Source organism: Tribolium madens, unplaced genomic scaffold (assembly GCF_015345945.1).
Source record: "Tribolium madens isolate multiple individuals breed KSU strain unplaced genomic scaffold, Tmad_KSU_1.1 Scaffold_3;HRSCAF=73;Tcas5.2_LG2, whole genome shotgun sequence".
NCBI classification, from domain to species: Eukaryota; Metazoa; Arthropoda; class Insecta; order Coleoptera; family Tenebrionidae; genus Tribolium; species Tribolium madens.
Window position 1 is genome coordinate 11,019,624 of NW_025401006.1, and position 22,527 is coordinate 11,042,150.

The following is a 22,527-nucleotide window of genomic DNA, read 5'->3' on the forward strand; positions in this document are numbered from 1 at the left end:
TGGTCTCTTAATATGTGCCAGTTTTTTGACGTTGTCTTTGTCACAATTCACAATTTCATAATTGTCAGACATCTTCCAAACTTCTATCAAGTTTTTCCATGTTTTTCCATTTCATTTTCAACACTGACTATGACACTGCACTGGCAAGACCACCAAATAAGACATTTCTTTTGATAGTTTTCTAACCTATTTGGGAACAACCTATTTCACACTATGTGAATCTCTGAAAAATTTGACAATTTTGTTTTTGACAATTTGCGTTTTTTTGCACTCAAGTGTACATATTTTTGATAGGAAAATATAATAGCTGTCATTAATTTGAAATTGTCATTCATTTTAACGTTAAAGGTTGAAGTTGAAGTGTCAGAAAAGTGACGACCAAAGTATTTTGTCTCAAACTGTACGTATAAAAGTAAACTTTTCACTCTTATAATTTGCTCGAAAACATTCTGAAATAAAAGGAAATAAGAAAGAGTAAAAAGGAACCTGCTCCAGGCAAGCATCGACCACATGAATACGAAACAATAAGCGCCACACTTATTGTCTCAAAAGAATTCTTCCCTTGTTTATTATTCTTGAAACGTGCCTAGTGACTGGGGACATGTTATATTCTGACGTACAAAATGTAATTGCATGATTCTGTTCAAAGTGTCACAGTTAAGGAATCCCACACCAACCAGCTTGTCCACAAGTCGTAGGAATTTTCTCGTGTTGCTTTTACCTTCCGGAATAAAATTTCAACATGGCAATTCCCGTAAAACCCCAATGACGCATCCAAACGAAAGTCGCTAGTTGTCTTAGGTCAAGATGTTGATTTTGGTAATTGTATCAGTGAAAGTAAAACAAAATATAACTAAATCAAGCGAGAAAAACCCAACAGGAGGCCGTATATAAATTGATAACGAGTACTTCGAGGTTAGTATCGGTGTTTACACACTTTCACTCACACTTTCTTGGTGTCGGTCATTCGAGATGCATTGCCTTCTACAAGTAAGTCGAAGTCAAACAGTTTGCTCATTTTCCTGTCTAGTTTTGTTTACTCGCAGTTATCTTCACGTGTGTGAAGCTGGAGACGACCCGGATTTCGGATGCTGCTATTGAATCCACTCTCAACGACAGGAGGTATCTTTTGAGGCAGTTGAAATGTGCCACAGGTGAAGCACCTTGTGATCCCGTAGGACGCCGTTTGAAAAGTAAGCAAAATTATTATTTTTATGCGTGATCGAAACAATTAGCGCACGAGCAACTTTCACTAGAAAGTCATCAAATGTTTTAGGTTTGGCTCCGTTGGTCTTGAGAGGATCTTGTCCGCAATGCACTCCACAGGAAATGAAACAAATTCAAAAAGTTCTAGCCTTTGTTCAAAAAAATTATCCCAAAGAATGGAACAAACTCCTTCATCAATACGCCGGTTGAAGGCTACGGGTGTGGGTAGAATAACGATGTAAATAATTTGCATCTCATTATTTATTGTAATAGATGCAATTTTTCAATGTTTATTAACAAAATGTACGTTATTAGAAATGACATATTGTTTGAAGAAACAAGTAGTCTAGTCTAGGCCAATTGCCTCACCTATTCCGTTTTTGTTATTAAAATTATAGCTTTAATTTACAATAAATAAAAAAATCACTTGTGAACAAATTTGTTTTATTTATTTCTTCACTAATTTATTAAAACTATTTGTTTGCTTAATTTTGACAGCAATGATGCAACTTACTATCATTGGCTAACTGAAGACTTCGCGTGATATTTATTCATGAGTCGATACGTCAGCTTAATCGCTCTTTGAATTTAAACCAAGAATAAATTACTGGGATGGCGTATTGGTTTCCATTCAGAAACAACGTCGTTTCGGCAATTAAATTAAATGAAACTCGTTACAAAGCGAATATTTTCGGAAACGCAGTCAAAAATGAGAGAAATTTGAATAGAAATGTCTCCGTTTGTGATGCAACGAGATTTGAATTATTTATGGGTGCTAATGATGTATCGTTAAATATTTGAATTTTATAGAAATCAAAGCGTATCTCCACTCATAACAAAATAAAAATATTGTTTTGTAATCATTATCTTCTTATCGGAAATTTAACTGACTCATAGAGTCTAGAATTTACTTATTCATGACGAAATAATTCCGTCACGAGCTCAGTTAAATCGGTTTGATGTAACAAAAGGAACTAATTGGGCTTCTTTCTGAGAAAGTTGAAATTTAAACTTTCAGCGTTTTGCTCTTTTTTGGTAATCCTTTAATTGTACACAGGAGCGTCCTCTGTGAAACAGTAGGCAAAATCCGACTTCCAAACGTCGATAAACTCCAACTTTACCACAAAAAAATCAAAAACTAACGTCTTGTAATACAAGTAGTTGTCACATCTGAGGATTTCAACTCAAACTTTGCACCAAAATCCCAAATACTCTTACATGAACTTTACATGAATCAAAGTGTCACAGTTGCGGTCTTAGGATCAAGAGTTGAACAAGCATGTTAAACTTAACAAAAATGCTGTTAACTCTGACATAATAAATAAAAATCATTCTTGGAACTAATTTGCTTTTACCTTGACACCTTTACTTACTAAAAAACAACTTCTGTTTAATAATTCTAAATTGTAAAATCTAAATATTTCCTCTGTTAATATTTACGAATCGGCGAAATCGATTCAAAGCCAGCGCTTGCGTCTTCTTGTCGACTTCTACACAACCCACACAATGAAAACGTTTCAAATATTTTTATTTTTGGTGTTTTGTACATCTTTTATAAATTCCAGGGGGATCAATGGTGGCATGAGTTGTGCAGGTACGTCAGCCAAATATTAAATTCCAAAAATAAATCATTTATTCCAGTTTGCACAGTTTTAACTGGTGTCACTATGCAAATTGCAGAACTGCATGAGGAAGACTTGTTTAATGCAACGAAACGTCTTTGTAATGTTTTACCGAATAAAGTACGAGACCCTTGTTTCAAAATTGTGGATAAAGTGGAACCTTACTTGACGTAAACTAACCAAAATTGAGAATCAGAGTTTAAATTAATTTTTGTAGTAATCTGTCAGAAAAAATTACTCCAGATTTATTCTGTCTGGTTTATGGGACTTGTAAAGTAGACAAGGGACAGCAGTTATGTCACTTATTTCCCTTAACCGATGAGCGAGAGAAAATAGAAAGTGTTTTGAAAAATGTAAAAGTCCATATTTTGTTGCATTTTATTTAAATGTCATGACTTTAGGAAGAGATACGGATGCTTCCAAAAATTGACTTTTGCAAACTTCCATATATCAAAGATATTTGTAATATTTTAAACAACTCCTACACGTCCTTAGCTCCAGTTGAGGACTTTGATAATGATGGTTTCAGTGCGATGGAAACTGGAAGGTAATTTTGATTTTTTTTAATTTAATTTTTATTTTTTTATTTTCTTTTAGAGGTTCGGATTGGAGAGGGCGAGATTGTATCGACAATGACCCACAAGTGTACCCCGGACGTCGGCCTTTAAATTCAGATTATTTCTCCGACAGTAGGTAACTTTTAATCACATTATTTGTAAAATATACAATTGAGAAATAGGTAATTGTAACGGCATTTGGGGCATCAAAAATGACAGTTTTCTGTCTCTGGAGCAACAACTTTGTAAAAAATCGCAACCTAGAGGTTTGATCTTCATTGGTGACTCTATTGGAGCTCATTTCCATATGCCTGAAGTTTGGATTAACCCACTTTTATTCAGTTGGGTAATATTTTATATTGTTTCTTATTATAATATAATTTTTGAACATTTTAAGCCGGGTTTAAATGGTAGTAGTGTAATTTTAGACGAGATCGATTGGCCCCAATTTGGGTTTGCCACCGGTTTTAAGAACATCACGAAAAATATTTTGATTCAAGGTTTAACTGATTCACTTTATTTGCGACTCCGAAATCGTAACAGATGTAATCATCGAGATTACCAAAATTTGTCTCAAAACGGTGCTTCCAGTTACGAAGGACTTAATCATGTAAGTTCAATTGCGAGAAATCAGTCGACAGATAATCCAGCTTTAGTCATCTACGCCATGCAAGGAAATGATGTTTGCAATAAGTAAATTTGTGATTCTAAAATTAAATGAAAAACTTAAATTTATTTCCAGTTTTAATGACACGATAAATCACATGACGCCTCCAGAAACGTTTAGACGAAATATTATGAAAACTTTGTTTTTACTAGACGAAAAGTTACCGTCGCAAAGTCACGTAATTCTTGTAGAATTGGTAGAAGCTGATTTTATTTTCCCCGCAATGGCTGAAAGATTACACCCAATTGGTAACGAATAAACCGAAAAAAAATAAACATTTATCTAGTGTTTTTAGGACGATTGCACAAAAATGTATTTTACAAAAATTTGTACGAGTGGTTCAACTGTATGCAAATTGGACCCTGTACAGGATGGTTGAACGCAAACCAAACACTTCGAAACATCACCAGTAAAGTGAGTTAAATTGAATAAAATTCACGTAAACTGATTTTTTTTCAGAGGGCAAGGAAACTATCAACAATTTTAAAATGTATAGCGACAAACGAAACGTTTAAAAATTTTCAAGTCCATTATATTCAAAATCCAATTAATTATTTAGTACGCCATGGGAAAATTAACATAACGGAATTTCTTGAACCCGTGGATAGTCTACATCCAAATCAAGTAAAAACGTTTTTAAACCATACAAAAATTTTAGGTAAATATGTCTTTCCAGAAAGCCCAAATTTTGTTGACTGAAACAGTTTGGAATTTCTTGGAGGAGCTTCCTGTTTTAGGACCTGTCAATCCGCATAATGATGAAATAATAAAAATTTTTGGAGAACAGGGAGGACATTAGAAAAATTTTTGTAATGAATTTTTAATAAAAAAATGGTTTGTTATTAAATTAAATTTTCGTCGTAGATGTAGGTCCACGTATCACTAATTTCGTTTAAATTCTTTCCTTCTGTAAAATCAAAATATCTTGTACTAGAGCCCGATTGAAACAGGATAATTTCATTTAAGATGAATTTCTTATCGCTTCCAATGTCTCCACTTTTCACCACGGTCAATTTTTTTTCAGTCGATTGAAATGTCAAGAGCCCCAAACCTACCATCATTGCACCTTCAGCATCACAGTTGTTATTATTATCACATTTCAAGGCCACTTTAAGTTGCACAATTTTTGTTTCCTAAAACCAGTTTTGAAAAAATTTACAAATTTTGATAACACTTACGTTATCATCAGTAGTCCATGGAATAATCCCTCCTTCCCTCACAAACGCAACCAAATCAGTATCAACTAAAGTTAAAGTAATCCAAGACTTGTTTCTAGAAGAGCCATAAGCTTCGCCTCCCCAAAACTCATACCAAACATTGACCGATTTGGGTAAATAAAGCGTAATCTGTGTTCGGTCAGGCAAGGTTGGATGTGCTACCAACAAATGCTTTCCTACCATGTATTGATCAATCAGAGAAAAAGTGTCGTTATCGGAAGTAAAGTCGTAAAACATTGGCCTCATCAAAGGCTCTTTATCTTGATTTAGAACCGTGTAATAATAATAAAGCAGACTATATCTAATTTCAATAGCTCTTCGAGCTGCTTGTCCAAATGCACCAGAACCCAAAGAAGTCGGATCACGTCTTGGCATATCGGACGAAATGCGGAAAATGGGTGCAGTGGTACCCATGAGGTACCATCTGGTACATAAAGCCTCATGTGTGGAAACATCAAAATTACCAGTCGATCCACAAATCGGAATGCTAGTCATTGGATTACCAGCAATGCTATTATACAAAATTTGGGAAATAGCCTTTTTGAAATTAACCCAAGAAATAGCCACGTTCTGGATTATGAGTGGATGGGTTGTTTCAAAATTGTGTGACGCAGTCATAAGTGAACTGTTTGATAAAACACTCAAAAATTTTTGAATTTGAAGAGCACCATAGTCGTTATGGTCCAACATTTGTAATTGGCTTCCACTGTAAACGTCCCAAGGAAGAGTATAAGACATGGCGTCAATTATTTCCTACAATCAAGAAATTAATAAATTAAAACTTTAGTGTGTTTGGAATACTTGTGAAAAAAATCGGAAATTTTCGTAATCGTCAAATTCGAAAGAATCGTCTCTTGGCCAATTGCTTTTCAACACAAAATCACTCGGAAACATGTCTTTAAAATATCCTTTCAATTCTTCAACCAATATTTGCATAAACAAATCAATAGAATTGTGTTTAAAATACGGAAATACGACAGTGTTTTTAAGATACTGCCCTTTGTAAGTTTTATTATCACTCTTGTAAAAAATACCTAATTCTGTACCATTATCGTAAAGTGCACTACCAAAAAGTATCTACAATATTACTTTAAGAACAAACATTAAAATGTTAGAAAAACATACATGCGGGGACACCGAAAGCATAAAACTGTGTCCATTATCTGTAAAACCTTTAATTTTTTCAAGCACAGTATTGATATTTTGTTCCGACTTTTCTTTTCTCAATGCCATAAGTAAGTTATCATGGAAACAATCAGACTCATAAGGAAAATCAATACTTTTCTCTTGAGTATAATCACTTAGAATGTCTTTAAGAGTTGAGGCACTTCCTTCCCTAAAAATTCTCTTAAAATTGAGTCAAAAATACAAACTAAATACCGGCAAATGTGGACTCCAAGTGTTTTCATATCAATTGTCCCCCATTTTCCTTTCTTCTGCTGCGTTATCACATCGTGTGGTGTTGGCCCTACACTTAACTCCAAGATAATTTTTTCCCTCTCTAAACTTTTCAAACTGACTAATTTTGATGGTAAAACTGTAATTTCTAGAAGGCCACTATGTCGTACAACCAACCCATGATAGAGTCCATTTTTATAAGCCATGAACACTGGCAAAGTATTATGGTCATTGTTGTTGGCATAAATGACTTTAGTAAGAGTTGAATTTTCGTCCAAATCAATTAGGACTTGACCCAATCCAAATAAGTACTGATCTGTAAGTTGGAAGGACCATTCCCTGAAATTTTCTGATACTATCAAAGGACCATCTGCTGTTGTTAAAAGAATATCTTCAGAATTCTTTCTTGCAATTTCCACATACAAGGGATCTTTACTTATATTGACTTTGTAATTTTTATCAGGAACTGTATTTGAGTCTACTGTTACATTGAAATCGTGTAAAATAATTTGTACGCTATTTTCATCAATTTCGTTGATTGTTAGTGAAATTTCTTTGGTTAAATCTTGTCCAAAAGGCGACTTTTCTAAACTTCTTTCATACGTTTCAAAATTGCCTTTATTGTAGTAATAATATTTTGATGGTAAATAGTGATAACAGAGTCTTGTTGAGTTATCAAAACAACATTTGATATTGGTGCAATAAGCATAAGTTGCATTTATATCCGTTCTACCACATGTTATCCTATATGTTGTGCCAACAGAGCAAGTGTTTGGTTCCTCGACAGGAAATGTTCCTTTATCAAATACAAAAAAATAAACAAGGACTGGGACTACAACGGCAAAAATGAACAGAGTAAGAAGACCTTTGGTGGGTTTCTTGCGCCACACTACTATCACTGGTGATGTTTTTGATTTCACTTTGTAATCTTCACGAATTTGGCTTTGTTCAAGAATAAACTCCATTTTGAAGACACAAATCACATTTCACAAAATTTACCAAACTAATCAAAAAATTCGTATCTTTGTGATAAGATATTTTATATCGTTCATCAGGCATTCTTATTGATATGATAAGTGAAGGATATGTGTCACAATCATTATCGTTAAAATCAGTGATTACATCAACAAACCATTAATGTACAAAAGATCCATTTTCATATAAAACCGCTGAATGTTTTTCATCATTTGAGTCCATTACTATTTTAGATTTTCCAAAATGAAGACTAAACTGTTTAATTTAATACAAAACTTTGCAAAACAAACCACTATTCATGGTTTGCACATTATCGGAATTCCAAAATTGCATTTCTTAGAACGGTACCTAGTTAACAATTTTTGGAAAATTTTATTTTTTTGTAGGATATTTTGGGTTGTGGTCGTAGCAATGGCAGCCGGTGGAGCCATTGCTATCACATATTCAAACTGGATGCGTTATTTGGCAAATCCGACAGTAGTTTCAATTCAGAAAGATTTCAGAAATTGGCTTAATCCATTTCCTGCTGTTACAGGATGTTTTGTCGATAAAACCGACAAGAAAAAAGCTAATCAATACATACAAGAGTAACTTTCTCTTTGCTGTTCTTTTCATTTTAATTTTATTTTGTAGAAAATGGGGTATTAACTCATCAGATCCCAATTATGATTATTATATGGATTTTGTCAAAACTGTTAGTAACATTACGTATACAACTTTAGGAAAGCTTAATAAATTTGCAAACGATCCAAAATTACAAAATGTTAATCTTATTAATTTGACTGTTAAAGTAAATTAGTTTAAAATTTCTTAAAAATAAATTATACCTTGATTGGTTTCAGGTGCATCCTGACCTTTCAGGAACTTTAGTTACATTTGACACCAAACATAAAACAAAATGGAATCTAATTATGTCAGAGTTAGGGATGTGTTTCTCGGTTAATTCTCTTTTTGTTGATTTATTATCACTCAAGTATGTACAAGCTTGTTGTTTTCAAAAATATAACACAAGTTTTAGCCACAATAAAACTTCAGTTGTGACTCAACGAATTTTAAGATGCCACTATTTGAACGGTTTGTGCTACGCTCGATACGACTCGGATCCTGACCTTCCTATAAAAGTTGGTATTTTTTAAACTAATTTTATTATAGTTTTTTTCACACTTGTCTAGTATTACACACATTCGTATTTGGAAGTAGCCCATGCCACCATTGACCCGCCTCTCGTAGTCCACGAAAGCGAAGAACTCGAAATTAATTACAGAATGCAAGAAACTGAATCTTCTCTAGCTCTCCATGACCTCTCACCTTCGCAACGAAGATGCCGCTTTTACAATGAACCTATTTCTGATGAGTTGCCAGTTTACAGCAGCAGCTTATGTTACATGGAATGTCGCTATAAACTTGCCTTAAAATTGTGTGGTTGTCGACCGATTTTTTATCACAATTTCGGTGGTAAAGAATGCGATATGAAAGGTCTCCTCTGTTTGGCCCAACATTCTGATTATATCACCAGACGTCCGAGCCAAATTGGCTGCAATTGTCCGCAACCGTGCAATATTATAATTTATTTTCCTCAAGTTCCCAAATTTACCAAATGGTCAGTTAGTGCAAAAGTAGAATTTTGACAAAAGCATGATTTTGTAGGGAATACGGATATTTTGAACAAAGAATGACGTTTAGGTGGGCCCTTTTAGCCCCTACTACAAAGTTTCATCGAGACGTTCTTTTTGGTTTTGAAGATTTAGTTGGTATTTTTTCTACTTATTCGTTAAATGCAAATAGTAAAAAAATATTTTTTAGTCTCTTTTGGTGGCACATTGGCTTTATTTTTAGGAATCAGCTTTATTAGTGCCACTGAATTTATATTTTTATTGATTGAAAATATCCAAATTTTGTATAAGAATCAAGACAAGACCAATATAGTGTATGTTGGATCTCACCAAAAAATTCATCACTATTAAATGAAACGCAAGTAACTTTAAACTTTTATTTAAAGTTAAAGTATCTAAGTACAACTTTGATTTAAAAGTACACGATTGTTAAAATCAAGTTTCACAATTCATCAATATAAAAAATAAAAAAACTGAGTGTTTATTTCATTACAAAATCAATTTGATTCAATAAAAACCAATAATACAATTAAAATCACTTAGACATTAGCACTAAGCCACTCAAAAATTTTCTCCGAATGTCTCATCATCCATTTAACATTTGCTTCACCTTGCTCTATCGACTGTCTTGCTGTTCTTAAAGCAACACCAAACTCGTTTTCCCTCGTATCAACAAACAATTTAAACTGAAAAAAATCTCTTACATTTATTAATTGGAGAATTGAAGAACTTACATCATCAATTTCTATCTGACTATTAAACTTGGCAGTACAACTTCTGACTATAATACTCAAAGACATGGAAGAGGTGCCAAGACTAAAACATAAATTAAAGAAAACACCCAAGAATTTAAACAAAACTCACTAAGTCCTCAATCGATTCCAATGAGTTTTTAAAAACCTATACGCCAATTGTTGCCCAATTGGGTTACTAGCAACGGCGGCAAAAACACGGGCAGAATCGTGTTTACGAATACCTGAATTTTCAGTAATCGCCCATTCGAGATATCTGCTCAAAATCCAAATTTCTTTCGAACATCCAAGAGCCATCAAAAGAATTTCTTTTTCGTTTTCGACGTTAGCGTTTAAATAGCGTTTCCATGCAAAATCCCATTCCTCCTGGCCTCCGACACTGATAGCAGCACAATATACGATTTCACGTAAATTTGCTGATATCCTAGACGCAGATATAAAAAAATCTAAATTTTTGGTCATAAAACTCACAAATTGCGTTTATCAGGGTCTGGGGAATTCCTCCAAGTTTCAAACTGCTGAACTGCGTTGATAATACAATCGTGAACTCCTAATTTGCAAGCTCTACTATTGATTTCGAAACGATTGTAAAAGGTCAAATGTTGATCATTTTCATTTTCGTTGAAACCCAATTCATGGTAAAAGTCATTCACTAGATCTAGAAGATATTTCTAAAATTGATTAAAATTAAGCTATGATAAAACTAACTACAAACAACTCACTTTAAACTTATCAAAATGAGCTGTTCGTACAAACATTTGGTACATGAAATCTAAACTAGTAAGGGCAGCTTTCCACGGAACGTATTCCCGTTCTTGTTTCAGATATTTGGTAACATTTAAAGCAATATTATAGTCTAGATAACCAACAGAAGCCAGATGAAGAGCATCATCTAGAAGTTGAGCCCTGTTTTTGGGGTCAAAAACCAAGTGACCGTTCTTTTTTAGCAATTGTTGGATAATCAAATTCCAGTTTCTTTGATCATAATTCACTCTATAGTAACCAGTTTGGTTAACATTGACAAGTAGCCAATCATTCTTCGATTGATTTAAATTGTAAATTGTCAAAAACGGTTCGTTACGCATCCAATTTGAAATTACAACATTTTTCGAATTTGTGTATGTGATGGGTATCCACCACAAAACCGATTTTGCACTTTTATTATCATCAGTAATTAAAAAACGTTCTTGGGTGAATGTTACTGAACCATTCTCGTAATTTCTGTGAGCTGTGACTAAAGGAAAACCAGTTTGAAGAGTCCAAGTGTCCATTATTTCCTTAATTGTCACATTTTGATCAAGGACTTTATCTTCATGACTTTGTAAAGTCAGAGAGTGCCACAAATCGTCTTGTTCGGCATTTTTATACATCTGACTTTTCAAATATCCGTTTAAACCTTTTTGAAACACTGGCATTGATAAGAAGTGTTGCATCATTCGTAAAATTGACGCACCTAAACTGAATCGTTATAAAAATTCAAAATAGTATTCTTCTCACCTTTGGAGTAGGAAATTCGGTCAAAAATATCATTGATTTCATCAGGATTATTAACTTTGATTGATATTTGATGTGAGGTCTTTAAAGCATCTAAAACGAAAGCTCCATGAAGTTCATTAATAACAAACTGGTCCAATTCTTTCAAATGTGGATTGACCTAAAATCGAAAATTGCTAACAACCCCAACCTCCATTTGTACTAACCGCATTAGCCCCTAAACACTCCACATAAGTCGCAAACCCCTCATTCAACCACAAATCTGACCACCAAACCGGAGTCACCAAATTCCCAAACCACTGATGAGCCAATTCGTGTGCAATCACATGGGCGATTCTTTGCAAACTTCCCTTACTTGAGACCTTCTCTTCGTACAACAAAACCGACTCTCGGTATGTAATCAAACCCCAATTTTCCATAGCTCCCGCGGAAAAATCCGGAAGTCCGATCATGTCTATCTTAGGGAGAGGATATTTAATTCCGAAGAAATTTTCGTAGAATTGTAAAATTTGAGGTCCGACTTGGAGACTGTATTTGGTTTGTGAAAGGGCACTACGACGGACCCATACTGAAAAAGTCCCGTTTTTGTGACACTCGAAGTCGGAGATTACAAAAGCAATCAAATAGGTGGACATTGGGACGCTTTCTTCGTAGTGATCCCATAAGTAGCCTGGGAGATTTTTACTGAAAATAGTAATTGATTCAGGGGATTTTAAATCAGTTGAGACTTACACAGGTTCGGGGTTTCCAATTTTTGGCATATTTGAGATCGAAGTCATGTTTCCAAGTCTAGCGAGACTGATTTGAAAACGGGCTTTTAGAGCTGGTTCATCGAAACAAGGAAATGCTTTTCGAGCGTCTGTTGCTTGAAACTGAGTTGTTGCAATCCACCTTTAACTCGTTTGTTAAACAAATCGTATTACTTAATAAATTACTACCTGATTTCATTATTGACTTTGTAAGAACTTCGATAAAAACCTTGAAGCAGGTCGTTCAAAACTCCCCTAAATTTTATACTGACATAATACTGGTGACCGGATTTCACCGGTTCGTTTAGATGGATTATCAGGAATTGGCGACGAGTCTCATTAGAGACTTGTCTAATTGAAAGTAATTTATTATTCAAGTCGTAGACATTAACATGATCTATGTCCAAATCATCGGCGTGTAAAGTAATATTCAAACTTGTAACAGTTACGTTGATAAGAATTGTAACTTCTCCGTGGAACGTAAAATTTCCTTCGAAGATGAAAGGGATAAGTCTAATAGTGTAGGAATGCGGCTTGATCGATTTGGGTAGTCTAACATCTTCAAATTCAGTCTTTATTTCTTCAGTTGTTGTAACCACCGATTCAGTTACAACTTCCTCACTTGTCGTTGTAACTTCCAAATCCGAATGCTTGTCGTAAACTATCAAAGTGGTTTCTTCAAACTTTGAAATCGGTTGACACGATGATAAGTGGTAGACTAAGAGCCCCGTCGCGACGATACATCCCAGGAAAAGAATAAAAATAAAAAGCGCTAGAGCTTTCGAAACCGCTACAAATTTCTGTTTGCCAAACGTTGTAACTGTTGCTTCCATTACGGCAAAATCTTCGCGAGCATGGGTCATGCCTAAAATTTTATAGTTAATGAGAAATTTATATTTAACTTTACTAGGTCATAACCTAGATGGTATTTATAACTAGTCCACTATAAATTTTCTTACATGCCTTGTATTTTCTTAGGTTTACTCGACGTAAACAAACAAATTAATCGAACAAGAGAGCTTTCATTATGGAATTAAACGCAATTACCCATTAATGAGACAAAACTAACTAAGTATTTGAATTTTTCATAAACTTAATTGGACGTAAATCATTACTTCGTATTTCATTATCCTGTGGGTGGTTAAGGAACTGCGTAAAACAGGAAGAGAATGATGAAGTTTCATTACAATTGAGTGTAAGATTTCTTTTATGACAGATCGTAATTTAATACATACAAATGAGATAGGGGCGTGCCACCCGCATTGCTCTTCCGTTCAAAAATTATTACGCATTTTAAAGATTTTTAAACACAAAATACTTAGTTCAAAGAAGATTCCATTCGGAAATAACTTTGCTTATTTAACTGGTCTTTTCGGTTTACTTTTAAGTCAATCACGACCAAATTTTTCTATTCTATTTTTTCTCATAATTCACTATAAGTTTGATAATCTTCCAATTTAATTTATACCACAATAATGGTGTCACTTTTCTTGCATATGGTTATATACTCGAACATTTGTCCTATATGTTTTACACACATGTCGTGACAGTAGAAAAAATGTTTTCGTAGAAAATGTAAATTAAATGACCTTTTACGCACCACTCGTGATACACGTTTTTTTAAAAATAAATTTCTTCATATTACCTAATTTAGTTATTTATAAAACTTATCTAAATTTTGACGCAAAGAATTTTGTAAATATAATAATTAATTATCAAACCATAACAAATAATTTTTTTTTCAATTTAATTAGTAAAACTGCAAGTGCACTTAAATGTGGTTAAAAAAGAATCAGAAAAACTTTATTTGAATAGCTTGTCATAAACAAAATGATTTATATTCCATTTTTTTCCGACCGCTTCATTTGTCTCACGCAATAAATTATCTTCCTCTTCATCCACAATGATCTCATTCATTTAATTAAAAATTGTTTAGAATCTGCAAGACGAAATAATTTAAAATTGAATCAAAGGTAGTTCAAAGTTGATTGCTAAACTTTACTAAACTGTAATTAAATTACACAGCTCGCTTAATATCAAAGAAAATTACATGAAAATAAAAAAAATATCAAGATTTTATACCTTACATACCTTTTTATTTTGATCCTTTGGGGCCGCCTAAGACATGATCCCCTTTTATCACTCTTATCAAAATACCCAAAACACCACAACTTTGTACTTTGCGTCTTTCGGCGTTGTAGGCTAAAATACTACTGAATTTAAAGCTTGGCGCTAGATTGCGCATGGCGTCCCTAAACAATTTCAATACAAATCATAGACCAAACGTGACAGAACTAATTCAAACGAAAAGGGATGGGGGAGATTCTATTGTATCCAATGCACCCCTTTTTAAAGCTCTAGTCAAACTAGATGCATCTGAAAAAAAAACTCTCAACCGACAACTTTTCACCACCTGATCAATGCATTCAAAATTTTATTATTGGTAAGTGGAGCAAAAAGTTCATAATTCAGCGTTTCAGCGCCTTGAAACATCACTGAAACGGACAAGCGACACATTAGATAATAAATCATGAGACAACTTCTGGACGTATCATTTCCGTTGGTTTAAATTCACTAACAGGTCAAGGTTACAATTGTTAAATTGTATTAATTTTTGCTCGTGTATGGGGTGTTTGAAACAACAAGGGAGAAACGATAAATCTTGATAAACAACTTATGGTATAATATCTTGTTTAACCTATTAGTTTACGTGATAAGAAAATTCCAAAAGTCAAGGCTAGGAATAGGAAGTAGTTATTGTTGTTTTTACATATTAAATTGCAATTTTTCTCAGACTCTCAACGACCCAGAACTAGATTTCTGACTCCCCAATTCTCACACATTAATAATTGAATATTTACAGTCTTCTAATAAAAAATCAAGGTCTAAACTTAGGTGCACGTCAAATACCTGAAACATTCATATTTGTATTTGGCGTGCACGAAGGATATAAATACGAAAAAAATTGCACATTTATTCATTGTCAACATGTTATTGTCACTGCATCTCATTACTATTACGAGTACCTACTAATTGTAGTTTTAGTTAATAAAATTTGGGTTTATTAGATTATTGTCAAGGTTGCATTTTTAGGTATTTGCACAAGTACATATAAACAAATACCCGGGTATTACACTAGTACTCGATGATACTCTTATCTGGTTGGCTAAATTTTAAAAAAATAGGTGGTATGAATCAAATTGTAGTAAATGCTAATACTCCAAAAACGTAGTAAATTTTTCAACAAAATTGTACTCGCTGAAGAAAACTACTTTTGCTCAAAGCATTTACTTTGAATTTGAATAAACGGAAGAAACAAGAGTTCCCTCCACTCCTCCTTCGAAGTAGGTACTAATATGGAGAAATATGTGCTACTAGAAATGTAGTCTTTTGTTCCCAGAAGTATAGTATTTGCTTTAAAAAGGTAGCATCTGCTTTACCCATAAAGTATTTTTTGCGCTGTAGTGCGTTCATACACCCAATGTTATTGTTATTGTTTTTTAAATTATTATTAAAGCAGGTAATTAAAATTATTCCTTTTTTAATCTATTCTGTTTTTTATATGTTTTTTACATTTTTATCAAAGTAAAATAGTACGAGTAAGTATATTCGGATAGTGAAAAATAAAACAAACTTTTAACAAGTATTTTATATTTGCTGCTATTCTATTTGCGCACTATCTAAATATAAAGCAGATAAGTGTTAATCCTCTGGGGCATTTTCTTCCTCGAGGATAGCTTTAAAACTGAATGGCTGGAATGGGTATCCTAAACCGGCGTAAAACTTACTCATAAATTCGACCCTGTAAAAATAAAATTACAAAACAATTCACTCAAATTCTTGAAATTTTACCAATGTAAACGCAAAGTGTGTAAAAACGCTGATAGACCTTCCATTGTGACTAAAATGGCTATCGTAAAAGCTGCCCACGCAGCGAAAAATACAAAAGCTGTTATTGCACCAACATAAGAACTACTTGTTAAACCCATCCTAAACAACATGCTCCACAATACTTCTGAAAGTTCTGTAAAAAAAATAATAAACCTGTTTTTCCTATTTTTACTAAAAACAAACTCACGTGCATGAGCTAAAGACAAGGCCCACAACCGCAAATAGGACGCGGTGTGTGAAATAGTACTCAAAACGTACTCAATTGTGTGAATTGCTTGATGTATAAAGATTTCACTCATCGGCTCTTCTTCTTCTTCGTCTCCTTGTGATGTAGCAGCTGCGTTTTGCTGAGCTTCGGGATATTCTCCCAACTCCATTCCTTGGTTAACATCACCATTGCTGCGCACGTGGGGCTTGCTCTTCCTCGTACATTTAATATAAAGAGGTTTGCCCAGCAGCAGTACCGGAATACAAATCAATGATAAGAAAACTAAGATTTGTTGGACGGTTTGTTGACCTTCAAACATGTAGTCTTTGCAACCTTCTGGTGATTCTGTCGCTTTGAATAACATCATGTTGATGAAGTAGATGAGAACATTGGGAGCACAAGAAGTACCCAACTCCACAGCTAAAAAAATKATTTAATTTGGGAAGAGTCAAGAGGGGGCATAGTACGTTTGCCCAAGTCGGCCGAGTAAAGAATCCATTTCATGAACATCATAACGACCATCCATAAAAAGAGGAAGCAAAGAAGGAGGATTTGTGGGAGAAATTCCAAAAAGATGCTTGAATATTTCCTAAAATGGCTATTTTTGGGATTAGATGCAAGTTCAAATTTTGGTACTTACACAAAATTGACAACGCTGACGCATACACCGAAAATCATATGAACTACTCCAAAAATTATAGACAATTTCATTTTGTACGAATTTAGGAAAATAATTTTATTTTTAGCCAATTGCCAAGCTGGATCCATTCCAATAAAGTAGGGAGTACCAGTATAGTCATAGCGAGGGTCCAAATCACGTTCATCCAACTCCAAAGCTTGCTCTTTATTAAATTGGACAAACCAACTTGACCCAAATATGTTCATAGACTTTGAGAAAATATCATTATAGACAAAACCAGTGTACATCGAGAAGAGACCCATGAGAAGAATAATGTATCTCCCAGCAAAGAAAATGTTGAAAATTTCGTTATTACTCTTCTTAGTCATAATTTTTTTCTCGGAAACAACCAAATAGCCCCCAAACAGGGCCATGATCATCGCGTGTCCAACATCACCAAACATTACAGCAAACAAAAATGGAAAAGTGATGATAGTATACAAGGCTAAAATTAAATTTTTAAGACTTGTACCAACGTTTTTTGATTACAAACCAGGATTAGCTTCCCGATATGATGCTACTCCGTATGAGTCAATCAAATTTTGGAACCCTCTAGTAAATTTATTGGTTCTATTGAATGTCGGAGGATCCTCATTCGTGTTAATCACGTTCAAAAATGATGGAATCGAGCTGCCGCAAGCACTCTAAAAAAACTAATTAAAAAATGATTCATCCCAAGTTAAAAGGACGTACTGAACCATCYGATAAAGCCTTTTGTACAACTGGAATGTCTTTACTGCTGACCCAACACTCCCCAATTAGGCATTTTTTCGTCACGTCCATATTAAAAAAATTCAAAGTGTGGTAAATAGCTTTCATTTTGCTAACCATGACACTCCAATTTTGCAACTCTTTGGCCACACTTACTAACACTCGTTGGCGATGGTCTTGCGTTTGGTTTAGTACCAAATTCAGATCTTCCAATCTAGTGCAAACWCCTTTAAGCATCTCGTTTCGTTCTTGCAGGGAGCTTGGACAAGCATAGAGCGAGGCGTGGTACCCAGCACACACTTTCTTAATCCTGGTTTTCAACTGCTCGCCTTGGAAGAAAGCAACAAAGACAGTTTTGTAGAGTTGGTTCCCCTGAAAGTAGTGTTAGAGTTTGAAATATCAAAAATTATGACTTACTGTAGCTGGATCTTCGAGAGGTTTTTCAATTTCAACCTGTCTCAAAAAAACGTTTCCTCTGGAAATCCTCCAAAGCATCCTCTCGAAACCTGGGACCCGTTCTCGGTTGATAACACCAGCAACGAATCCCAAACGACCCCTAATAGACACATTGTGACTTTCATCATTGATTAGGGCCTTATGGGCCGAATCTAAACCGTTAGCTTCGTCTTGCTCGTTAAAGAAAGCTTGGGTCTTCTCAAGCACTTGCTTCAATTCGATCAATTCCAGATAATTAGACTTCAAATTAACCGCACTTTCGGACAATTCCTTGATATCACCTTCGGTTTTCTCAAGATGAGCTTCTAAATCAATGATTTCTCTCGGATTTGGTGCTTTGGGAAGCTCAGACTGATCAGGAATCGCAACATTGTCTTTCTTCACTTCTGCYTCGATGTAGCGAAGTTTGCGTTCCATCTCGTCGCATCTTCGAACCTCATTTACGAATTTTCGTTGAAAGAGGTTCACATTTTCGTTCAACTAAAAAAGAACTTGAATATTTAAGGAAAAAAAAGAAGGAAAAGTTACGTCTCGGAATTGTACTATCCCGGATTCACCCAATTCAGATATGGCGAAATATGCAGCTTCAGGTTGRATGAAAAGTTGAGCAAGTACCATTTGCTCACTTCGGAACATATCCCCCATTTTGAGGCGGTTTTACTTTCTAAAAAATTAGTTTCAATAATTGAGGATTAAACTCTATCTCTGCTAATCTCAACTAAGATGTTCCACTCAAACTTGTCATTTTTATTGTCTGTGATATGCGTTAAGTTTTCGAAAACAGATTGAAGATTCGGAAAAAWGGGTGAAGGTGCGGTTCTGACATTTTTATGACATGCTATTTTGGCATTTGTGACTTGAAATTTTGTTTCTTGTCTATGCTGTTTCGAATTTATTCAAGTAAATTATAATAGAAAAAAAAAAGAAAAATCCCTTGTTTGTTCTAAAAAAATTTTCGCCCAAACATTGGTATTAGAGCACATCCTATCCTATCCTATAAAATTTATCAAGGCAAATATTCTCACTCTTTTTTATTGCAAACAAACATATTATCAGAATGTTTATTACTTGAAAAAATACATCTTTTCCTCGAATAGATTAATTTACTATTATTGGAATTTCGAAAAGAATTTAGACATAATCCTCGCAAATCCATTATCTTGTCTGACTYAAAATCAAAACAAAACTTGTGCTGTCTGATTTCAGATATTTTAAAATTTATGTTAAACAAAGGTGTTTCCGACATTTTTACGACAATCTCGTGACTTTGCCCGTTTAATATGGTTATAGAAGCAGTAAAGTACAAGTCTGGTAATAATCATTTTATGACASAATTCTTATTAGTATGGACTTATTTTTCAGGACCTATCGTGCAATTAAGATCAATAAAAATAATTAATTTACTGCAGTATAATAAGYAATTAATTTTTATTTTGGAAAAACAAGCAGACTGGAAATTTTACTAACGAAAGATTAAAAATAAGTAAAAATCGTTCCTTGGGAGTGCAGTCACGTGCATGGAGTCTCATGATTTCCGCCACATCAATTGATGTCTTTCGAGCCTTGAAAACATTCAAATTTAATAATTGTAGCTAATTTTGCAGCGGAAATAATGAAAGTTACAAACGCAAACTGGATGTAATGAAATTAAAAAACACAAACCTTTCCCCTGTGATAAGTCTAACCGCCTTGCTGTCACCTACCTCACTTTGATACTGGATAACTGAAACCTTAGTCGACTCACACAAAATTGTCACATGATAACGTGCAAACAAACGTAACAACAATCTACTTCAAGTAACAATAAAAAAGCCAAAATCAAATCATATCACACAATTAACAATCGATCACAGATTTGATACAATGAAATATTTTCCCGAATTGCAAAGTCCAAAAAAATAGTAATTTTATTTGCGTAATAGTTTGTTCTGTTCATCATAAAGGATTTCAACATGTCAAATATGTATTCCCTTGTGTAAACATATGAAAGTTTACCCAATTTAGGTTCTATTTTACTGAAATATTGACGTAACATCAACTTTGAAATTTTTAGATCAAAGTGTTTCGTTCAAATAAACTTCTTTCGTGTTTTAATAACATATCCAACACAGATCGTATTGTAGCACTTTGTGTCAAACATTTCATGATAATTTCCGAAAATATCGAAAAGCAGTGYAASGCAACAGAGCTTATCTCGTATTTATAGAATTTATTTCTCCCCTACTATTGTTTTCGCCTAATGAACCGACTAAATATAACTGTTTGGATGATAGTTAATAAAGTGGAAGAGTTTATTTCGCGATAAATTTTTACGACTCTTGTTTCTTTTCTTCAGACAGCTGCTGTAAGATATATCACTGATAAAAGAAATGTAATACAATCATTGTCAAAGAAAAGCCCGACTAAGCGTTATGAAATGACCATCTGAGAAAAATAAAATAATCAGTTTTACTTGTTCTCTCGCAACTATTTTTTTCATGATATCAGTAAAATTACAAGAAGGCACAATTTATATTCGACAGTTTTTATAGGAAAACTAGCATTAAAATTTCATCATTTATTTAGAATAATTATCGATCTACAAACACAAATAGCTTCAAATACAAACACAAACAATTGTTAACAAAAATCAAAATATTTCCCCACWACTGTTAACATTTTATAAAATTGCATCGTTAGTAATGTTTGTGTATTTCCTCAAAGTACATGCACTTAAAACATAAAAGTACATATTTTATTGCCTGCACATTATTGGAAAAATCGATGACCCCTCCCTTATACTCTTTATTAAGAGAAGTGGAGAAACATGAAATGTGGTTGTGCCAAAGGTTAATTAATTAAACTCGGTAGCGTGGCTTGTCATACTGTCCTAAATGAATAGGACAAAAATTCCTATTTTGCTCATTTAGTAGAAAATTCTTTTTAAAAATCGCATTATATGTACAAAGACATTGACCGCGTTATCGCAATAATGTCAAGGCTTATCGATCAAAAGCTTGTCGATTTTACCTCAATGTCTTCAGTTATGAGAACAGAAAAACTTTAAAATGGTCGCAGTAATATAATGGATATTTCAAGAACGAAACAAAATAATAACAAATCGTTATCACTCAAGGTCACATATTTGCTGTTGTTCATGCAGAATTAATTAATGGATACGTGAAGGATAATTGCAAAGGCTGGGTAAAAATTACGATATAAATTTGTAAATTAGTTTTACAATGTCGCTAATAATAACAAAATACAAACACCTGTACCACATTATAATCTGATTTTAAATCTGTGATAACATGAAAAATTAATCAATTCCTGTTTGCAAATTGCAACAGCAGCTGACATGTGATAAGATATAATTTGACTAAAAGACTGGAAATTTGGGTCAATTTTAAAAGCACGTTGTCATGCTGCATATTTTTAATATAAGTAATAATAATCCACAAGTGTAATAAAAATTGAGTTGGCGATAAACAATTTCGTCAAATTGTAATCAATTGGAACAATAAGAGGACAATTCTTTCAACAYAGTATATTTTATAGTTATGTTTTGAAATCATTTTGGCACGCTTTAAGCACCTTAAAAATGTCCAGACTATATTCATAGATACGTATATTAACAGCCTGAAAATATACCATTACGTAACAATTAATTTTTTTCTATTGTTTTAAACAATTAAGTTTTATGTTAGCTAGAACTTGAAATCTAGTCTGATTCGGAACATTTGTAAACAAGAGGCAGCAACGGAAATTCTTCATTAAATATTAAGTAATCTCACATAAATTACGAAAGATTGTTGAAACTAAAATTTGATACATTTATGGATTTTTCATAATGACGAAATGTAAATGAAGTGATAATTTTATCTCATAATAGATTCGTTTAATTTTAAATCTTTATAAAAATATAAACTTGTCTTGTCATTTACTTACTGGAAGGCTGGCCCTAATCTACCTTGATCCAGATAATAAGATCAGTGGCGTAGACTTAGACTTAATATTTAATTAATAAACATTTTTTTAAATCTTGCTTAATCAGTCCACCACCTTGGTCCAGATAAAAAATTGATCAGTGGCGCACAACTTTCCCACGCCAAACACGTGACATTTATTTAACATTAAAAATTATTATTTTTCAATAAAAAAAATATTATCATTTTTTGCAAAGAGGAAAAATAATAAATGCATTGTAATGCTGACAACACTAACCGTGCGATACCAAAAATTTAAAAATACCCTAATCAAAACTACCTGTGTAAATAAAACAAAATAAAAATCACGTGACACTCAGTGCCGACTTTAAAGGTTCACTCATTCCACTACAAACTGTACGTTTAC

General features: G+C 33.6%; 6 protein-coding genes across 6 annotated transcripts; 3 read left to right on the top strand and 3 right to left on the bottom strand.

The window, feature by feature from the left end:
- The first annotated feature begins 686 nt into the window (after positions 1–686).
- On the top strand, positions 687–1,640 carry LOC123007569 (ejaculatory bulb-specific protein 3-like). Its single transcript, XM_044402944.1, has 3 exons — positions 687–990; positions 1,031–1,193; positions 1,277–1,640. The coding sequence occupies exons 1-3, from the start codon at positions 973–975 to the stop codon at positions 1,414–1,416; spliced, it is 321 nt and encodes a 106-aa protein (XP_044258879.1). The 5' UTR covers positions 687–972; the 3' UTR covers positions 1,417–1,640.
- A 1,041-nt stretch (positions 1,641–2,681) lies between these two features.
- On the top strand, positions 2,682–4,898 carry LOC123007178 (acyloxyacyl hydrolase-like). The gene is made up of 11 exons (XM_044402297.1): positions 2,682–2,800; positions 2,848–2,998; positions 3,046–3,181; positions 3,230–3,375; positions 3,426–3,517; positions 3,568–3,731; positions 3,783–4,078; positions 4,128–4,300; positions 4,348–4,466; positions 4,512–4,676; positions 4,729–4,898. The coding sequence occupies exons 1-11, from the start codon at positions 2,713–2,715 to the stop codon at positions 4,849–4,851; spliced, it is 1,653 nt and encodes a 550-aa protein (XP_044258232.1). The 5' UTR covers positions 2,682–2,712; the 3' UTR covers positions 4,852–4,898.
- On the bottom strand, positions 4,318–7,654 carry LOC123007177 (lysosomal alpha-glucosidase-like). Its single transcript, XM_044402296.1, has 5 exons — positions 6,650–7,654; positions 6,395–6,605; positions 6,071–6,346; positions 5,231–6,022; positions 4,318–5,185 (listed from the first exon to the last, which is right to left on the bottom strand). Exons 1-5 carry the CDS (start codon positions 7,630–7,632, stop codon positions 4,895–4,897), a joined length of 2,553 nt encoding a protein of 850 aa, XP_044258231.1. The 5' UTR covers positions 7,633–7,654; the 3' UTR covers positions 4,318–4,894.
- A 231-nt stretch (positions 7,655–7,885) lies between these two features.
- Positions 7,886–15,074, top strand: LOC123007714 (sodium channel protein Nach-like). Its single transcript, XM_044403132.1, has 8 exons — positions 7,886–7,986; positions 8,029–8,229; positions 8,661–8,763; positions 8,815–9,242; positions 9,290–9,393; positions 9,446–9,493; positions 13,324–13,445; positions 15,045–15,074. Exons 1-8 carry the CDS (start codon positions 7,886–7,888, stop codon positions 15,072–15,074), a joined length of 1,137 nt encoding a protein of 378 aa, XP_044259067.1.
- LOC123008299 (aminopeptidase N) lies at positions 9,625–14,722 on the bottom strand. The gene is made up of 10 exons (XM_044404088.1): positions 14,342–14,722; positions 12,440–13,115; positions 12,234–12,392; positions 11,708–12,185; positions 11,505–11,661; positions 10,730–11,460; positions 10,479–10,678; positions 10,120–10,431; positions 9,990–10,071; positions 9,625–9,941 (listed from the first exon to the last, which is right to left on the bottom strand). Exons 2-10 carry the CDS (start codon positions 13,111–13,113, stop codon positions 9,795–9,797), a joined length of 2,940 nt encoding a protein of 979 aa, XP_044260023.1. The 5' UTR covers positions 13,114–13,115; positions 14,342–14,722; the 3' UTR covers positions 9,625–9,794.
- An 810-nt stretch (positions 15,075–15,884) lies between the features above and the next one.
- Positions 15,885–22,395, bottom strand: LOC123008281 (V-type proton ATPase 116 kDa subunit a1). Its single transcript, XM_044404045.1, has 9 exons — positions 18,724–22,395; positions 18,157–18,675; positions 17,722–18,111; positions 17,522–17,672; positions 16,990–17,473; positions 16,817–16,947; positions 16,329–16,769; positions 16,103–16,274; positions 15,885–16,052 (listed from the first exon to the last, which is right to left on the bottom strand). Exons 1-9 carry the CDS (start codon positions 18,838–18,840, stop codon positions 15,953–15,955), a joined length of 2,505 nt encoding a protein of 834 aa, XP_044259980.1. The 5' UTR covers positions 18,841–22,395; the 3' UTR covers positions 15,885–15,952.
- Between the last annotated feature and the right edge of the window lie 132 nt (positions 22,396–22,527).

What these genes read in the sequence shown, in the direction of transcription:
- LOC123007569 (XM_044402944.1), top strand. An exon ending in CGTAGGACGCCGTTTGAAAA is followed by an intron (nt 1,194 to 1,276) that starts GTAAGCAAAATT and finishes CAAATGTTTTAG; the next exon opens with GTTTGGCTCCGTTGGTCTTG.
- LOC123007178 (XM_044402297.1), top strand. Translation starts at nt 2,713, where the DNA reads ATGAAAACGTTTCAAATATTTTTATTTTTGGTGTTTTGTACATCTTTT. An exon ending in TAGAAAGTGTTTTGAAAAAT is followed by an intron (nt 3,182 to 3,229) that starts GTAAAAGTCCAT and finishes TCATGACTTTAG; the next exon opens with GAAGAGATACGGATGCTTCC. An exon ending in TTCAGATTATTTCTCCGACA is followed by an intron (nt 3,518 to 3,567) that starts GTAGGTAACTTT and finishes ATTGAGAAATAG; the next exon opens with GTAATTGTAACGGCATTTGG.
- LOC123007177 (XM_044402296.1), bottom strand. Translation starts at nt 7,632, where the DNA reads ATGGAGTTTATTCTTGAACAAAGCCAAATTCGTGAAGATTACAAAGTG. An exon ending in CTTGGAGTCCACATTTGCCG is followed by an intron (nt 6,606 to 6,649) that starts GTATTTAGTTTG and finishes GAGAATTTTTAG; the next exon opens with GGAAGGAAGTGCCTCAACTC. An exon ending in ATTTCCGATTTTTTTCACAA is followed by an intron (nt 6,023 to 6,070) that starts GTATTCCAAACA and finishes TCTTGATTGTAG; the next exon opens with GAAATAATTGACGCCATGTC.
- LOC123007714 (XM_044403132.1), top strand. Translation starts at nt 7,886, where the DNA reads ATGAAGACTAAACTGTTTAATTTAATACAAAACTTTGCAAAACAAACC. An exon ending in AAATTGCATTTCTTAGAACG is followed by an intron (nt 7,987 to 8,028) that starts GTACCTAGTTAA and finishes ATTTTTTTGTAG; the next exon opens with GATATTTTGGGTTGTGGTCG. An exon ending in TTTAGGAATCAGCTTTATTA is followed by an intron (nt 9,494 to 13,323) that starts GTGCCACTGAAT and finishes AAACTAACTAAG; the next exon opens with TATTTGAATTTTTCATAAAC.
- LOC123008299 (XM_044404088.1), bottom strand. Translation starts at nt 13,113, where the DNA reads ATGACCCATGCTCGCGAAGATTTTGCCGTAATGGAAGCAACAGTTACA. An exon ending in AGTGTTTAGGGGCTAATGCG is followed by an intron (nt 11,662 to 11,707) that starts GTTAGTACAAAT and finishes TTTCGATTTTAG; the next exon opens with GTCAATCCACATTTGAAAGA. An exon ending in CCGAATTTCCTACTCCAAAG is followed by an intron (nt 11,461 to 11,504) that starts GTGAGAAGAATA and finishes GATTCAGTTTAG; the next exon opens with GTGCGTCAATTTTACGAATG.